General features: G+C 42.0%; 1 protein-coding gene across 3 annotated transcripts in view; it reads left to right on the plus strand.

The window, feature by feature from the left end:
* Positions 1-19803, plus strand: part of evlb (Enah/Vasp-like b) — a 49476-nt gene that overhangs the window by 11126 nt on the left and 18547 nt on the right. For 2 of the 3 annotated variants that reach the window (XM_086263630.1, XM_086263631.1), the window contains exon 1: positions 1329-2085. The exons of the other annotated variant lie outside the window; for it this stretch is intronic. In XM_086263630.1, the coding sequence (XP_086119756.1) occupies positions 1991-2085 (95 nt within the window). In that variant the 5' untranslated portion in view covers positions 1329-1990. Of the gene's footprint in view, positions 1-1328; positions 2086-19803 lie in introns of those variants that run through there. 3 annotated transcript variants of the gene reach the window in all.

Raw genomic sequence — 19803 nt, forward strand, 5'->3', positions numbered from 1 at the left:
TATTACTTGTTGCAAGATTAAATGGTATGCTGATGTTTATTAGCAAAAATGCAGCTTAAAGAAAAGTGTTACTAACAGAGAAACTGAGCAGCTAAAAAAGAAATCTTTAAATAAATGCCAGCGTTGAACAAGAGTGAACATCACCTCTAAATCCACGCTAAAGTAGTGCATAACTTAAAGGGTCAATGTCATTTAATTTATTGAGTTATAATAGAAAAAAATCACCCCTTTCAGGTTTTTTTGCCCTCTTGTTGCCTGCTTGCTTCCTTTGACGACCACTCCACTCAAAATACACCTTACCCCCACCTTTCACATCGGTGCAACAGTAAAAGAAACAAATTCCTGTACATTTTTACCAAACGATAATGTATCACAAACACCAAAACTCATGATTTCATAGAGGCAACAGAAGTTTGAAGAAGGCTGTTTGATGCAACTCACTGCAAGCAGACATTTGCTTCTAACTTAAGGTAATATTTTTTTCTCATAAACTAACAAATATGAAATTATTATCAAACAAGTAATAAAAGGACATGGCTGAAATTTCATTGGCATGACGATTTCTAGCCAAATGGCACTTTCAGCAGGCCCTAAACTGTGATTTTCCGGTGCCGTCGGCATCCAGCAGTTCTACAGCCAGTTCAATCAATGAAATTGCCTGCTGGCAAAACACAGCAGGACAGATGTGGGTGGTGTGTGCAGGTTGAACTGTACTAGAAAGAGACCACGGGTGTGTCTATTTTTGTGGCATGTCAGAGGATGCACAGTAAATGTGGCAGGGATTTATTGATGTTGAACTCACCCACCCAGCCAGGAGATTAGTTTGTGGCTGCACGCCGCTTACTGTACTTTGCTTGTAATCTATATGTGCTGAGATAAATGGAGCACGGGACATTAAAGAGGCAAACATGGGGCCTCGCATGCTCGAATTTGTGTGTCCACATTTCGTATGTTGTTGTATCCGAAGCCCCACCCAAGCCTGGCACTCCACCTCAGATCATCTGCGAGAAAAGATGGGAGCCATCAGATGAATTAAAATCTGTTGCTCCTCCTCTTTTTCCCCCCCTCGTTCTCGTTCTCTCCCTCCATGCGGACTTACGCATCCTCGTCTCGGCCAATCCGGCGGCTGGCGGAGGAGAGCTGCATGGTGAGGAGGAGGAGGAGGGGCAGGACCAGCAGCCTCCGGGGCTGGCAGCCCGCTGCTCTTCTCACAGCTGGGAGGGGAGAAGGGGAGTGATGGAGAGAAGAGGAGGAGGGAAGGTGGGGTGTGGGGAGGGAGTATGGAGAGGGAGGAGGTAATCCAATGAGACACAGAGAGGAGAGGCAGCGTGAGGGCAACGCCTCACAGCACCGGGAATCTCTCTCTATCTCCATCTTGCTCACCCCCCACCCCGCCTTTCCTCTGTGTCTGAAGCGTAAAAAACCAAAGGACTCTCATCTCCCATTCAGTCTTCTCTGTATGCTGAGGAGTGCCCTCATATTGAAAACACCTTTTTTCCCACCAAATGCTTCAATTTCACCTTTATTTTTACCGATTTTTACTTCTTTACCTGCTGCCAAAGGATGATTTGATGACCAAAAGTGACATTTTTTTCTGTTGACCTGCCGGGAGCCTGTATCTTTTACACGAGTCATCTTTGTTCTAGAGCTCACAGTTGCTGACTGTACACTGGCAGTGGGGAAATAGGTTAGTGTGCCTATCTGGTGCTGGGCAGGAGAGCTGATTGAACGTTCAGTCTGCCAGAGGAGGTAAAGAGGAGGGAGATGCCTTCCTGGTGGTAGCCTTCTGTAGCTCTGCGACTATTCGGGGAGAAGGTGACTAGAATGCTCCCGCTGAACTCCAACCTCTAGCGGAAGTATCAGCGACGGGATTTCAGGGGAGACAAAGGAAGGGAAAAAAAGCAACTGAGGCAACAGACAGACATTTGTTTTCAGTTTCTGGAGTCACTGAACAGGGTTGACCTGTGTGCACCTGCTGTCCGCGGACACCATGGATATCAACCTTCAGTCTCACCGATTTTACTTCCCTCAGATATACTGTGCTGAACCGGGGGCACAGCCACAGCTCACTGAGTTCAAAGTCAGGTAGGCATCCAATGCATGGTGGTGGGGGCGGTGTTTAGGGTGGCATCTATCAGTAGATCAGATCCATCACTCACTGGTAAACGATGGAGTCATCCGAGGCTGATACCTCTAATTGCTTTTTCCATGCAAATTTTACTTACAGCATCATGATTGCATCTTTCACCAGACCCCCAGCTGCTGCTGCTGCTGCTGCTGCTGCATATGAAACGCTTTCTGTGTATGATGAGTGCTGCTGTGAGTGGCTCATTGCCCTTGCAGGGGGATGGGGCTGCATGCTAATGTGTTTGCTAGCTGTGCAGAAAAGTGTCAGGCTCCTTGGAGAAGCAGAGGGCATTGACAGCCTATGAAGGAGATTGCCAAGTTTGGACAGTGCCACAGTTGTGCTGCATTTGCCATCCAGGAATCTATCGCCTTCTTATCGGGCGCCTCTGTGGCTTCTTTTGTTCTCTTCCTTTGCGCTGCTCTCTTTTTCTTTTTTGCTACTCTCTCCTCTCCAATCGCAGCTGAAAGTGCTCAGGGTGGCTTGTTGCACATCCACAGTCGACGCCTGCCGTCGCGCTCACAGACGCATGCTCAGACGTGCAACAGCTTTCCTCCTCTTTGTCTTGTTGAGATGTAATTGTGCTCGGACGGAGCTATTGCACTCGGGCGTGCAAGATCTGAGACCTGATGCTTTGTGACATACATGAAAAGAAATAGAAAATAATCTTCAAGCTCTCCTTATGATCTTTGCCTCTCTCATCCATCATCAATCTTTGCATGCACAGCTTGAGATGTCGTTATAATCTCGTGTGTGATACATTTGACAATTCCTCTGCTAACAGCTCTGATCAGTGCAGCTTTATGGGACTCAGAGCCAGAGTTTTGCCCCACTAAGCAGCTTTGACCTTGGCCTGGTCCAGGCTGGTGGACCAGCAGCTTTATTGGGCTGGAGCGTGTCACTGTCACAGCCTGGCCGTGCTCCCTGATGGCGCCACGGGAGTCTGAGGTCATTCGCAGCTCGGTAGCATCAGCGCGAGGAGGGAGAGGACAGAAAAGTGCAAAGTGAGAGCATCTGTTTCTGAAAGACAGAAAAGGAATAGCTCTGCTTCATCCACTTTACTCGAGCTGTCGTTGGGCATGATGTCATTATTAGATTTTCGACTCTAACATATTGGCTCACATTTCATATCTGCTGCATTTAGCCAGGTTAGTGTTTGTAGTTTTATTGTTATTATTAATGTTATTTTCACAGTGGTTTAAGCCCAGTAGACAGTTAAAGAGATTTCATCGACAGCGTTCCCACCCCTGTGAAATGTCCACATCAGCAAACCCCAGGAAATGTCAGTAAATATCAGCGTTTTTATGCAAACTGTAGCCTTAATGAAAAAAAAAGTAGTCTCACTCATTTCTGGCTGTGCCTCACATCTCTATTACACGAGGGACGCGCGCACACACACACACACACACACACACACACACACACACACACACACACACACACACACACACACACACACACACACACACAAACCCTGTGTGCATTTGCAGAGATTAACGAGGTTTAAAAGTGTAATGTGTTTTCACAAAACCAATTCAAGCCCATAAGCAATATTAATGTTTCACAAATCAGATTTTATGCAATGAATACTCGCTTAGAAAAGCTGAGCGTGGATTTGATGCACATTCATACTAAGACACTGCCGTATCTGTTCCTGTGTACACTAATCACTTTCACTCATTTTCTGGTAGTCTCCATGTTGAACCCCGCAAACAATAAAATCAGTAATGGGCAGCTTTACAAAGCAGCATCTCTAACTATATTCCTAAAAGGGTGGGCTTAAGCGATAATGAAACCAAGAGGAGCAGAGAGAAAAGAGAGGGAGAGAAAATATTAGACCAGTGGGGGGTGGAAGGGGGAGCACTGGTAAGCAGAAGGAAGAGAGAGTGGAAGCGTGAGGCAGATGGATGGAGGTGAAATTAGAGGAGAAAGGAGAAACCAGTGTGAAGGAGTAAATATGTGGCTGTTTGAACATAGACTTTGATGTGGCATACACCCTGAAAGAAAAACATGTGCAATGGATGCTGGGATATTAGCACCAGCTTCATAGTGGCCAAGCTGGGTAACTAGAGTATAGCCAGATAACCATGACAACCAATGCTGGCCAACGCATGAGAGCATAGATACGTATACAGTGCATGTATACATAGCAATGCACACAGGCTATGCATACGAAGAGCAAGAGCGCTTCTGTTTCAGTGCCTCCTGCAACTACAAAAAACCCTTCTTATTTATTGTGCAGACCCAGTGCACTGATATTTATTAAAGAATAATAAATCATAGTTTCAGTTTTGGATCGCCCACTTAGTATAGTCAATATGCCAAGTCTGTATATTTTAAGCAACGTCCACATATAAATTGTTTGTCTGTCTTCCACTGCAACCAGTTCTGACTCTCAGCTGACCCCAGGCCTGGCCAGAAGCTCCTTCTTGTCTTTTTATAATGTAATGTTTCTAATGTTAGTGTTGATGCACTTTAGCAATCATTTTCAATGTGAGGAAGACAAAAACCAACAAAAGTCATTAAAATCATTAAAAGCTATTTGGCTAGGTTTAGAAGGAAAATCAAGGTTTGAGTAAAATATATATTAAATACACATTAAAGGATAAACTTGGATGACTTTTCCCCCAGTTTAAAACTTCTGATAAAACTGTGATTTTTCCTGTTTTGGCCTCGCTCTTGATAGAAATGGGCCTTGATGGCCAACTCTCCCCTTCAGCTCTCTCTCTTCGTTCACCTTGAAAGCCTCAGACTTAAATCCAAGAGCTGCTGTAATGTAAGTTATTGCTTGAGGATTAAGTCATGGGATGAGGGAAGAGGCTTTCTGTTTTTCAGGATTCTCCGAGGAGACTAAATGTCTGCGTTGTTCCGCACCGTGGCCTGACAGATTAGTGATGGAGTCTACCACACATGCATGTCAAACATAAGAAAGCTCCAATGGAAATCTGTGAAATATTCTAGGTCAGTGACTCTGGTGACTGATGATCTTTGACACAAACATGTAGGATGCTACGGCTTGTTCACAGGATTGAGTCGCCCAATTACAGACACTTGCGAGTATGTTTTATGCAGACTGTTAGGATTTTCCATGGAGAGCACTTAACCTAATGGCCTTTAGCTAATGCTCAACTATAAAAGGGATCATATGTAAACATGTCTGTGCTGACTGTAGTCCTTGTGTGTCGGGGGGTGGGTGGGTGCACAGTAGGCAGTTAAATGGCATCATGGGTGAGAAGGAGCACACCCTCTGGGCACAGCTACAGCTTTCTTTTTTTCCTTTGAGGGATGGGAAGGTACATATTTTAGACGTTGCCAGTCTTTATGCTCCAGCTATGCTCTCACCTTCAACCTCCTCCCTGTTGGGAATTTTTTTTCCCTACGTCAAATGGAGACGCATGCATTTTTTAAAGCTGCTCCCACTTCTCGCTCTATTTCCTGTCTTCCGTATCTCTCTGCCTCCTCGATTTATCTTTTTTGTTTCCATCTTAATTTCTGATTCTCTTCTGTGATCCTCCTCTTTTCTCTTCCCTTCATTTATTCTTCATATTCTTGCATTTGTCCTCGTCGTCCTCCTCTCAGCATGAGGTCCATCCATTTGAGCCCCTGGGTTGATCTGCAGCTTGACTGACCTCCCTAAATGCATGCACGCGCTTACCAATGGCAGACAACCAAGTTTTGCTCCTCCAATATGTTTACAGCAGTGCACAGCTTCACTTGGATAGAGACAAGGGCAGCCTCGGGCTCTTTGCTGAGTATTAAAGATTCCAGCAAATGCTCATTAGAGTAAAATCAAGGTTCCCACGAACAACTAGCTAGACAGGAAAGTCTGGCTTCTTGCTGCAGCCTTTAAATCCACACCTGCAATAAAGATGAAATGCTTTTTAAATCTGGGCTTTAGCATTTGGGAAATATGCTTATTTGCTTAATTGAAAATTGATAGCACTCTTGCACGAATAAAGAATAAATAGATCCACAGCCAGCACTCTGCATAGCATGAGAAATGTCATATCTTTAGCTTTACAGGTACTGACATGTCATAGCTATAAAGTTCTCCATACAAGCAAATATGTTTCCCTAAAGTGTCCCTGCAGGTCTCACATTTCATCTTAATGTATCTAATCTCAAATCCCATAGTTTGTTTCGGGCTGCCATCCACTCATTGGGGATCTGTTGACTGTGTGCTGTCTCTGTCAGTGCTGTTATGTCAGAGGATTATCGAAAGGTTGTTCAATCCCCGGCTTGGACAGTCTCAGTCGTTGTGTCCTTGGGCAAGACACTTCACCTGTTGCCTACTGGTGGTGGTCAGAGGGCCCGGTGGCGCCAGTGTCCGGCAGCCTCGCCTCTGTCAGTGCGCCCCAGGGTGGCTGTGGCTACAATGTAGCTGCCATCACCAGTGTGTGAATGTGTGCGTGAATGGGTGGATGATTGAATGTGTAAAGTGCTTTGGGGGCCTTAGTAAAGCGCTATACAAATACAGGCCATTTACCATTGTGCCTTGCAGAGACATAAAGGACCATCCGAAGTCTTAAATCCTCTGTCGCTGAGATTATTTTTCAACTTTCTTCTGTCACTATAATGTAATCCAAGCAGGGTCAGACGGAGACAATCCTCAGTTTAATTCCGTTGTTCCACCTGGTGTCTCGTCTCTCTGATGGGAAGATAAGTCAGAAGTGTGCAGGATGGTGTAAAGGCAGCGGTTTTGCTGACTGGAAGTCCTTACAGCTACAGACGGGAATGAAAACCACTGTTAATATCAAGGCAAGAGTTTCTCATCCGCTATGCTGAAAAATGCATGCAGGTGTTGGCCAAACATGAAAGTTGAGAGCACCTAATCTTAAATTAAACCTCCTGCCCTGCCCAGCATGATTTCCCACTGCCTTTTCAGAGACTCAGCATTAGCTCTCAGGGGTAAGGAAACTCTTAAATGCTTTATGCAATCATGCGGCACAGCCGTAAAAGAAACCTTGTGCTCTCTTCGCAGGCTTTCAGCTGGTATTAAACCATAAATTCAGACCTCTTTCTTGGCACCACATCGTCGTGTTATTCCTTTCGGCTGTCCCAGCTGACCTCTGCGGACTGCCGGAGGCGTTCAAGGCATTATTTGGTGTTGGGAAAGCGAACAACAAAACCTTCACAGCAATGAATCATGGACACTAGGCACATCACGTAGTTGGATGTAGTTATAGTTTATAGGTCTGCATTTACCGTCTTTTAGAGACAGAGATTAGAACTCACACAATATTTCACAGCGGCACATACACAAACTTCCACTTACTCAAATGGATGCACCCTCAGATGCACAGTTGCAGCACTGAGAGACAGTCATTTGATGAGACGGGGCATTGTGCGCGCTGTAATTACAGAGTACGCTGTCTGTGGGCTTATGTTGCTGTTTTTTTAATTCATCTCTCACTGCTCATTCATCTTTTCTTCCCAGCCATATTTTCTAGGCCAAGCGAAGATTCCACTCCAGTTGTCATGCCAACAGATTAGCGTGCTCTTGCGTGGTCTCAGCAGTAGACTCTAGGAGTGCATGCGTGTGCACGTGATCTTCTGAGTGTGTGTGTGTTTGTATGCATCTTCTCTGTGGGGTTGCCGGCTCTGACATGCATTCAGATACACACGAGCTGAATATAATCAACTGTGTGTTCACACAGTCGTACACACAGTGTTTGAATAAAAAGCTTTTCATTATCTAGTCTATCACACATCATGTAGTTATTTAAACTCATTTTCCTGAGCATACCAGCATCGCCTCTTGTCTTGGAAAAATGGAACGGTTAATATTTGGGCTAAAAGCACAGACTATATAGACACAAAACACCACAATGTTACCTTGTGGTTTGTGGACCTCTATTAAATATTGTGCCTGTTGCCATCTTAAATTTTTTTAATGTTTTTTTGCACGGCACAGTTTTTAAAAGTACTACTCTATCTGCTGATACTAATTAGCTTGGCGAGCATTGTAAATTCATAACAAATATCTGTTAATTAATGCAAAGTAAAATACAAATAAAATGAGGAGCAAATATGTTCTGTTAGTACAGTTAAGCACACAGCAACGCACATTTGTAAGCCTGGACTAACTCTATAAAACGGATCACTAATTTGAATTAGCTGAGCTGAAGTCCTAGCTTGCTAGGCTATGCCATGTTAGCTTTCAGGCTTTTCTGTGGAATCAGCTCCCAGTTTGGATTTGGGACACAGACACCCTCTTACTTTTAAGACTAGTCTTAAAACTTTCCTTTTTGAAGAAGCATAGTTGTGGTTGGCTCAGGTGACCCTGAAACCTCCCTTAGTTATGTCTTTGAAGGTTCTCAGTCATCCAGGTCATTGTAGTCTAAGAAGCTTGGAAAGAAAAGCGTCTGGACTTCTTTAAGTTGCTTGAAGACGTTTCACCTCTCATCCGAATAGCTTCTTCACTTCTAAGGTTAAATGGTGGGGAGTCCCAGATGAGCCAAGGTGTGAAAATGGGTATAGGTCACACTCCCGTAGGGCTTAAATCTGGGACTCCCCACCATTTGACCTTAGAACTGAAGAAGCTTCTCTCATGAGAGGTGAAACGTCTTCAAGCAACTTAAAGAAGTCCAGACGCTTTTCTTTCCAAGCTCCTTAGGCCTGGTTCTGCTGGAGGTTTCTTCCTGTTATAAGGGAATTTTTTCTTCCCACTTTTGCCAAACGCTTACTCATAGGGAGTTGTTTGATTGTTGGGGTTTTTCTTGGTGTTATTGTAGGGTCTCTGCCTTACAATATAAAGCGCCTTGAGGTGACTGGCGTTGTAATTTGGTGGTATATAAATAATATTTAATTGAATTATTCTACCATTCATGATAATACTAATGATCAATGATATAACAATGCCACATATTTACATTCCCTATCACAGACAACAATGATAGTAGCCCAGACATGTCTGAGGGCAAGAGCAACATGTCACCTTCTTTAAAAAAGGGATTTACTAACATGCTACTTCAATAGTATGGAAGTGGTCTGGCTACAAGTAGTCAGACCTTTAAAAGTACTTGCAAGAAAACTGTTCCCACTAAACGTGGAAACAACAAACTGGTTTCACCATTTGAGACAAAAACACACTATTGAGACAACCTGGATATGCAGGCACATGAGGAGGAGCAGCTGGTTATATGTGACCCAAAAGTTAAAAAAGAAACAAACAATGATTATAGCATCACTGGAGAAAACAGTGGATGGAAATTAGTTATGCAGTTATGTTTTATGGCCAGAAATATGATGAAAACACACAAGTGGAAAAGGAGGTCTTTAAGCAAGTGGTTAAAAAGCTCTTGCCAAGATACAACATCCCAGGGAGACCTTATTTGTTAAGCAGTTATGTTATACTTGAACTTTTTTGTCCTTAGGTTTGTCTTGTGCTTTGTTACTACTGTTGCAATATGATGCTGCTGGCACTTTGTGGCAGTAGATTCACACTTTGAATTAGGTAGCCTGTCATCAGTGACAACAGCTCATTAGAAAAGAAGGATGGAAAATACCCTTTGTTTTGTTTGTACTATCGGTGACTGCTGTCTGCAAACTACAGTAAAATATTTTCTCTATATAGTCAGAAATATTATTGCAAGTTTGCTTAAAATATCATGAGGCTATATAATCCACCTTTATACCACAGTGCATCGATACGCACCTCACCCAAAACATAAGGAAAAGGTTTAAAGTTTATTACAATCAAAACAATATCCAGATCAAGACTTTCTGGGTACCAAACTACAAACTTTTTAAAATCTGATGTGATTTTGGGCATTTTAAACATGGATATAATTTTTGGAACCAGTCGCAAGTGGCCACATGTCACAGTTACCTGCAGAAATCGGGCCAGAAAGAGAGATAATTTTAAACTCTGTCTCCTCAGAGATGAACTTTAAAATCCGCTGCTCTATTTTGGTTCTAATATGCCGTGTCATATCCAACAATAACAGCTATTACTGAGTCACATACAGCAGTTTTTTCTTGAAACCCAGCTTAATAGCCAGTCTGTTTGTAAAGAGTCATAAGATGTTAACCATGACATTTACAAAGCCTGAATTTCACACATGAAATTTGTAACCCATGTCAGTCAGGGGTTATTTTTAGGCTTTTCCTTTGCAAGTTGAGCACTTTGGTTTGTTTTATTGCTGTTTGTATTAGAGCGGCAGGCTGTTTGACAGTCTGCTGTCTGCTCAGGCCCATGTTTCTCTCTTCTGAGTCTTCACTTTTCGGCCAGCCCCCACCACCACAGCACCACCAAAACCTCAAATACGCAGGCAAGCGAGCTGCTTATGTAAGCGGCCTGCATACCGGGCTGAGAGTTTACTTTTCTCTAGCCCATTTTTCACAGATATATACAAAAGCACGCTTCAATGGATAAACATGAAGTGATTTATACCATGGGGCGGTAGACACACTCACATGCACACACACATGCTCACAGAAAACAAGAGAGGTGTTCTTTTAGAATTTAAAAAGAGCCAGAATAAAATTTAATTCGCTGATACCTTGAAGCTGAAGGACGTGTATCACAGACATCTTCACCATTTCATTTCCTGACGTCATATCAAGTGTGCACAGGCATAAATAACAATTCATTTTTATTTCAGATCTGTTTTCAAACCTGCCAAACATGATACGACTAATCCTTCAACACACGATCACATAAACGTAACTTTACTAATCATATAATGGGTTTTTATTTAAAAAAAAAAAACTATGGCAAGCTAACTCTGTCTTACTGATTTCTTTCACAGTACTATGCAAAAGTCTTGAGCCGCCTCTCATTTCGTGAAATTTTGCTTACTTTTGTCATTTTTGAGAATTGGTCTTAATAGAGTAAAGAAGGCATGTCAGACCTAAAAAACTATCTACATTTCATGAACACTATCTGTCCTGTTCCTTTAGAAATAGGGGGAAAAAATAATCTAAAACAGGACCTGAGAGATCCATTTGTGATTCACTGAAGCTTTATCAGAAATGATATCAATAGATGGAAGTGAAATGGGTAGAAAAGGTAATTCAAAACTGAATTGTATTGAAGCGGTGCGAGATCACCTTGACAGAGAACTGAACAAAAGGCAGCGAGAGTTTTGCACTGTACTCTATATTAGTTGGCTTATTAGCTGATTGCTATCAGAAAAACAGCCAAAGAAAATGGAATCATTTTGTTATTGTAACTTTAATATAATCTAAATGACATTTCATTTTTTTTCTAGTTCAGCATTTTAGAATATGGCTTACTCCCATTAAAATGTTGCCCATGAGTGTTGAGGTCCTTTAGCAGATTTGTTTTCAAACACAGAGAATAATGCATGTCAAAGCTTTTTGATTAAAAGAAAAAAGTTTTAGGAGAAGCGCAGACATGTTCTGGCATCCAGTACAGCAGACTCTAGCTTCACTAAAACTGCAGAAGCAACTGGGAGAAACTCCTCGAGCCACTGATTGTGCATATTCGCCGTGTAAATGGGTGCTTGCCGAGACGCTGGGATAGATGCAGAACACTTAACCAAAGTGGCTCCTCATTGTGCCAACTGGCCCCAGTGGTTGGATTGCAGTAGAACACAGTTTATCCTATTTTCTATGAAAGCTGAGCTTTAGTTCAGGCTCGCTTTGCTCTGACACGCTTATAAATCTTTAAGCTGTCAGCTGTTCTTCTCTCTGCCTTATGCAGCTTTGATGTTTCATGCAGCGGACGCTCACATGTGCAGAAATACACGCGCATACTTGTTTGCACTCTACAAGAACTTCCATTGTGCACCATTTTTGGCCACTTCGCAGGCAGAGGATTCTGCATCATTCTCCTGTCTAGGAGAACAGAGAGCATTTTGTAAAGGAGTTAGACAAAAAAAAAAAGACAATTTGTGGTGCCGATTGTTCTGCCAGCTAACTCTCGGGATTTGGCTGTTCCCCCTAAGCAGCTGCCTGCGGGACAAAAAGACACTTTCTGAAAGCTGCCTTTCTCCTCTTCTACTTAACCAGAAATAGAAAGAAAACAAAAACTTTAGTACCATAATTTATCCAGTAATCGAGTATAATAAATCTTAAAAACCAGTAAGGCAGTGGGAGAAATGGGGAAGAGTCACCAGAGCAGCAGACAGTAATATTAGCCAGGAATGTTGGAGGGATTTAAACCTTAGTCTGGAAATAATGGAGCTGCTTGCCTGGCTGTGTTTTCCTCAAGGTTGCTTCTGCAGCATGTTCTGGGGCTACGTGAACACAACTGCTGTTTTTGGATATAAGGAGCAGCACAGCAAATTGGAGAAGCAATATTTGCTTTTAAACGCCTAAGATTGTGTGTTTGAGCCAATTTCTACACCATGATGTACCGTAACCCTCACCTCACCTGAACACACAGATACACACTGATATTTGATACTAAAGTCATCCTCTGTGATGACTAAGCACAGTCAATTACAGTATGTGTATGTACCTTTTTACTGCACTTAAAAAAGATTGCATCAATAGTGTATGGTGTGCAGTGTTTTGAGTGGCCTGTTTACTGGAAAACAGCACTGAGTCTGTGTCAGTGGTGGCGTGTTATCAGGATGTTTATTATGCGTGTATTAACCTCTTGGTCCGCTTCAGCAGCATCACTGGACAAGCTAATCCAACAAATCAGTTTAGAACATCTTGATCCCCGAATGACAGTCACTGCTGCCAGACAGCACATTTCCATTCATGGACTATAGTGTCATCCAGTTTGTTTGATTGTGTTCTGTAGCTATCGTTTTCAAAACTCGGTGAATTGCAAGGAAAAGAGTGCAGAAAATCCTCAGCGAGCAAGAGGAGTGAAAAGAATTTACAGTTTTGATGGGATTAACTGCTGTTACGTGCAGAAGACATAGAGAGAGCGCATTCATCAAAAGTTTGAATGCACAGAAGAAAATTAGACAAATTTGTTATTACATTTTTTTTTGTATCATACATAGACACTCAAAAAACTTAAAATATCTTCCACGTAATGTCAGATATTTTACTTATATATAGTTTGTTTGAAGCTGAAGAAATACTTTATTTTATTACAATATATCATAATTAAGTAGCATTTTCCCTTGTTTGCCTCCATTTATCTCCTTATATCATCCTGGTATTCCTATTTATCCATATTATATATTCTGTATTTATATATGTGTGTATATATGGTATATTTATGCTTTTATCCTTACTCTCATTCCCCTTTATTGTATCTGTAACATGCAACTTCTGTCGGTGCTGTGCTACTGGAAACTGGATTTCTCAGAGGAACTCACCCGAGGGATTAATAAAGTTTAATCTAATCTAATTTATCTCCTTATAATCTGTATATGAAGCTACGTTTAAATTAGAAGTTTATGGGTGAATATGCCAATAATTAAAAGTCAGTCAATAATTTTTCCAACATTGAGATCTCTAATGCAGTTTACAAAACAGCTGTTCTGTTTTGTTCAGTTAGTGTGCGATTTCTCATTTCTCACATACAATGCAAAGTTAAAATTTCGATTTTGCTAGACGAGTGAGCACAACTTTAATCATACTAGGGCATGCAGTACTTGGAGATTGTGGCACAACCAAAATGCAATAAACTTGTGATCTTTGAATGCTGGCTTGGAAGACAGCGACCAGGTCTGCAATGACTCGGAGTCGTTAAAAGCGAGGTTTAAAGAGGGATATTGTGGGTTTGGGGAGCTCTAAGTTCTTGTCTAGCAGAGCAGTGTGGGGAAATGACTTACTTGGAAAAAAGTCAAACTACACTTTTTGTTGTAGATTTTTCTGTTGTGTACAGTCAGCTGACTTGTGCTTCTGCTGCTGCTGCTGTTTCTGAGGTTTCCTCTCTTTGTGAATTCACCAAACTACATTCTACAACACGTACCCCAACATGAGCCATCTTCTCCAAGCAGGTCCTGTTACTCTGGAAGTTATACTTCCATCATTAAACTCTCTGTTGCAGAATTCTCTCATCTCATCTCTCATCGTTGCATCCAAGAGTTTACATTTCAAGTTCATCAGATTCCACTGGCAGTCCTAAACTTGGAAAAGAAACTCTCATCTTCCTCTCCTGTCCTCTCTTTCTTACATCTTCCTGATCACATATTATCATTTATTCTTCCCTGGGAAAGCTAGCACAAAAACAGTTGTGTCACATTTGTCCAGCCATTTGAAAGGCTGAATTTCAAATTAACTGTCACTTGTAAAAAGAAAAAAAAAGTTTCTGTTTATGCTTCCTCTTCATCTCCAAGGCTAGATAGATAATCAAGTACTGCGAACACAGATGTATTGACATCTGGATCATGCACACTTCTCAGTGATGAGACAGAAAACAGGATGTGTGCAGGTGGGCTCATTTAGTAGCTGAAACATCAGAGCCATTGAATTAGTTAGTTTATTACTCTAGTGTGAATGAGTCATCACGTTAAAGATTAGTTTTCACTTTTTGTCAGATTTGATCACTATCAACTCAAATTTGCCCAAAGTATGACATGATTATTGCTTTCACAGTAAACATCAAACATTACTTTAACTGTTTGTTCATCAGTCCTCTGTGCAAAGGCCTATGACCTGAATGAGGAAGTGAATCTAATCATCTTTGCACAATATGAAAGGAACTTAAAAGTTGCAGGGCTGCGGCCAGTGTTTGAGCCACTTTGAAAATGTAACTTCACTGCAGTCTTCATACAGCCATAGAGGGGTTTAGATAGGAATCTGTACTGTGCGCACACACAAATTTGCATACAGCTACAGCTATTTTAGGCAGATTCTTCTTTGTTGTTAGCGCGCCGCTGCCTTGAGCAGCAAGGCCCCAGAAAGTGGAGCAGCACAATAGCTTTGATGTTGTGATGTCTGCAGGGTGTTGTACTGTAAGAGCTGCAGCCAGTATACTGAGAGAGACAGGGACACATATATGTATGTGTGTGTATATATATGTATATATATATATGTGTGTGTATGTGTATAAGACTTTCCAACAGCACAGATTACTGCTGAAGACAAAACCTGAACTGACACACTGCAAATGCTCAGAGCTAAACGTGTCGACGGCAGTTCACACAGGGAGAGTGGCACAAAAGTTAAAGACAGAGTGGACTGACAGTAATACTGCAGATATACTATATTGTTAGCACCAGCTATAAGAGATGTTGTTTCCCTTCTTGGGTTGCTGACTCATAGCATGGAAAATTCATTCCAGTGGTAAAAAAGGTCTGATGAAATCCTAAATGCATATTTTATTCATCTCAGAAAGAAAAACCAGCTCGCACAGCAGTGATTCAATCTCTGCTCTTATGCAAAATGCCATTACCGAGCAGTTATTGTGCTAAATTTAAATTCCACCTCCCTCTGGTTTGCCAATTTATCAGCAAAAGAGAGGATCAAAGTGCTAATTATGTTTCATGCCTCATCTTTATTTATTTATTTTTAATGTGTATCGCATCTAAAATACTTCCCTCTCCTCTGCATATGTGTTTTTTTTTTAAATACCTGTGTTTCCTCTCGTGTGACAGCTTTGCTGTTCTGCTGTTCATGACAGATCAGACGAGTCACGCCAGAAGAGTAAATCTTGTGCGAGCACACAGGAAGCTTGGCACTTGGAACGTAACGCTTTGACTTTGCAGGTTAGGGTGCACAAATGTGACGGAGCCAGGTGCCAGTTAATTGAAGGATCACTGCAAAACGCTTATGAACAGCAATCACTGGCTCACACGCTGAGCAGATCTTCAAGAAACAGATAAATCTGTGTGGGAGAGAGGCGAGGTAAGAAAAGCCAAAGACCAAAGTGAAAGACTTTGAGTTGGACAAGCATCTTATTAACCCTTAGCTGACCTGAGACCCAGAGAAAAAGCGCCTAATGGGCACATTCTCTGTGCTTTTAAGAGAAGAAAATAAATAGGAGGCATACACGGGTGTTTCTGGGGCATAATTAGTCTTCACTCCTGCAAACATTTAGCAGCATGAATGAATAATTCATGTGTTTATCATTACACACTCATTAATCTGACCTTAGACACTCAAGATGACTTATTAACTCAATCCCAAAAAAGCATGCGCAAAAGCTAACTTTATAGTTTCTGTGATGCAATTTTATGTTAAAGTCATTTAGACTATCAGGGTTACATCATTCAGCTTTCTGCTGTGCGTAAAGATCGGGACTCTTTCTGCTGCATGCCTCGTTTTGAGTTCAGCATCAGAGGATTCTGGGAGAAAAGATGCAGCAATAATGCACCAGAGCCGGTCGCTGTCAGTGTTTATGTTGCATCCTGTCGCCTATGGGTGCAGTCATCATTGTCAAGGTTACATTACTCAAAGTCACTGAGGGGTGAAAGCATTTCTGACCTTGGCCTGTTTACAGCTTCAGCTTCAGAGCCCGGCCAGAGCTGTTATAACGCTAAAGAAAATCATCTTTGTACGCAGAGGCAAGGCTGAAATGAGTGAGCGCCCTTTGCACTTGTATATAATCCCCATACACCAATCACTGTGCTCTGCAAATTGCACCATTTCTGTGGAAGCGACAGAAGGACAGGATTCCCGAGCAGCTCTCCGAGATTTCTCTGTCTGTCCCTGTCAGCTTGAATTTGCCGTAGCTCTGGCTGGGTGCATTCAGACCCAGGACGATGGCATTTCGAGTGCACGCGTGTGCATGAGTGTGTACTGTCAAGGTAAATTCAGAAGCATCTTATTTATTCATGACATTCCTGCAGTTGTGCGCATGCGCAGGTGTAATGTGTGCAAGTGTGTGTGTGTCAGTCAGGAAAAACTTGTTTTCATGTCACCCACTTCTTCTCCCCGTCTCTTCCGCTTTTCTGCTCAAGCCTCCTTTAGCTCAAGAGCCTCATTTATTCATGCTTCTGGGCCCTTGATGCCATTTTCAGCTGGCAGCCGAGCACTCCTTTTTAAAAATTAACAGAAGTCAGTCGAGTTAACCGAAATAAATTCAACACGTCATTGTCCTGCTGGGTCCGGTGCGGAATTCAAGCGTGCACCAAAATGCAAGACAGCATTGGTGTGGATAACAAGCTATAACCTGAGAGAATGTCATTAAAACATGGGCAGCAGAGCAGGGTGTGAATGGTCTTTGAAGTCTTGGTCTTCATCTTGTTTGAATAGATTCTAGTCCTGCAGGTTTTTAGTTTCTTCCCACTGCCTCGCTCTGTCACTTTGAAGTAAGGAGAAGAGTTGGTATTGTTTCCGTTATTCCAGTGTTATCCTGGTGCTTTTATTTTCACAGATACTTTTCTCTTTACTGGATCAAAGTGTTTGCTCTTTGATGCTGTTTTTTTGTTCGAGTCAGGCACATTGTCTCGCAACGAGCATCCCTTATCCCGAGGGTTTAAGTGAGGGATACCACGGCGGTGACTGGTGACTCACAAAAACCCCAAAACAACAAAAAAACTTGCTGTTTGACACTATTTGATGACTTATCAATATTTTGTTCTGCTCAAAAAAGAATTAAAGACTGTGGATGGCGGGGAACCCCGTGTTTGCAGAGTGTGCTGCTGGCAGGCTGTCCGTCCAGTGACAGGTGATGCGGCATCTGGTAATTTACATGTGGGGATATCGTCTTCAGTTAGCTTCAGTAAGGAAGGGGGAGTAGCAGGCTGTGTTCATTGGATTTGTTAAGAAAAAGCCTGGACAGTAAAATATCAACACAAATCAAGAATTGCCAATTTACAATTCATACATGCTGCTACTGTTATTACTGATTATTTGGAAAATTGTCTGTTTAGCCCATCAGACTGTGGTCAGGTTAGTCCCTGCCCAGGTAACCTTTATATAGGAAACACAGGTAACAAATTCTTCAAAAACCACCTACGACACTCATATTTGAAACAAGCCACTTTAAGCCATCTTCTTCTCTGATTGGCTGCCCCCCTTGAAAGGAAGGCTTAAGGAAGTGGTAGGAGGTTGCTGTACACCCAGCCAGAGGTTTCCTGACAGAGATGACCATATTGGGGATAAAGAACTGTCTGAAACAGTGTTCAGGAGCACTCTTATGACTAAACTTTTGGCTAACAGGAATTATTTGCACATATTGTGTTCATTATTTAAAGCTATAGCCATAATATCTTGATGCACGCGCAATCATCCAGTTAAGGAAATCCCCCAAAACTGATTCCTTTCTTCTGGACACAGTATTTTCAGTGGAACAGTTTGTCCCTCATCAAAGAGACTCCTTCAGTCATAGCTGACTGCAGGTTTCCCCAATCTTATAAACAGTACATCTGCATAATGACTGAAACCAGCACTACTAACAATGGGCTGTGAGTTCAGTTTCTTTATGGTGAAAGATGTAGCCTTGATTCAGAGATGGTCTTTCCCTTTTAAATGGCCTCCCTGACTCCAAACCAGCGTTCCTCCCTTCCAGGATATGCACATCCTCATCAAGGAAAGCGTGGCCACTAGGGTGGAATTGATAAGGATTTAACGATTCTGATTCCATTATCGATTCTCATTGGCTCCACTTTCAGAGTCACCACCATCTCTAAGCAGTGTATCAAAGACGTTACATTCATGCAAATTAATTTCATGCTGAGTGTTCAAATGTTTGTGAATTTTGTTGGTTTCCTCTCTTTGTTGTGATTAGTGACGGGGTCATTACACAAAAAAGTAATTATTGCACATATTACACAGAACACTTTTCTTAAAAGTAATGCAGCACATTCCCAAAAGTTGATTCTGATCATCTGGATGTAGCGTTTTTAGTGGGAGAAATGTTTTGTCGCTCATCTAAGTGACTACTTCAGTCTCAGCTGACTGTAGGTTTCCCCAATCTTATAAACACATGGCAAACATATGTTTCTACCTGTAGTACTCACACTTTTATGTGAAATAAGTCAAATAAAGACACACACAGCTTCAAGATCAAACACACTTGGTCAGTGTTGTCAGTGAGATTGGTCTATTGTTGAGGTTGGGTTCGTCCTGTAATCTCTTATGAACTACCTTCACTGCTTCAGCGACTGGAACACAAGTAAAGATAGATGTAACATAATATGAGACCATTGTTTCCTCCATAATTGCATCTCTCATCTTCTCAACAAAATCCAAAGTGTTGTGGATGTGGTGTTCAGAGCTGCCTACCAACAGGTTGAGGATCGAAGCCAGAAACTTTGAGGTGTTATAGGTAACTGAGTTGATCGTAGAGACAAATGGTCTTAAAGGTGCACCCTGTTTATGTATCTTCGGTAAACCATACAGACTTGGTGTAGCTTCCCCTGTGGTATGAGATCTGGTCATTGTCTGAAAAAGCCATTTGAATGAGTGACAAAACATTTCTCCCACTGAAAAATCCCACTGAATTTTTGCTATAGCCATAATGTAACTGTAATTTTTTTCTAAACTGTTTAATATCTGTCTTTATGCTAAGCTGTTATAATAACCTCCAGGCTGCAATGCTGCACTTAGACTTGAGATAATCTATCGTCTCATCTATTATCAACAGGGCAAATAAGCCAAATGTCAGCCTATTCCTTCATATAATATCCCATCAGCATTTCCCCCACCATCATGTATGATACACGCTTATCTGCACCATATGCTGCCTCCACTCACACACTCTAAAAGCCAAGACTTTTCCCTCTTTTCTCCACTGCTCCTCTTTTCTGACGCAGCTCTTTCACAAGGGCCTTAAGGCCTGATCCACTAATTTTAGCTTGGCGAGGAGGCAAAGACACAGATGGGACTCTTCTTGTTAATCTCATTTGCAAGTC

The sequence above is a fragment of the Aulonocara sp. 'chitande type north' Nkhata Bay genome, linkage group LG15, assembly GCF_057382095.1.
Source record: "Aulonocara sp. 'chitande type north' Nkhata Bay isolate Kocher_YH1m ecotype deep benthic linkage group LG15, A_spYH_male_GT1.1, whole genome shotgun sequence".
Classification (NCBI taxonomy): Eukaryota; Metazoa; Chordata; class Actinopteri; order Cichliformes; family Cichlidae; genus Aulonocara; species Aulonocara sp. 'chitande type north' Nkhata Bay.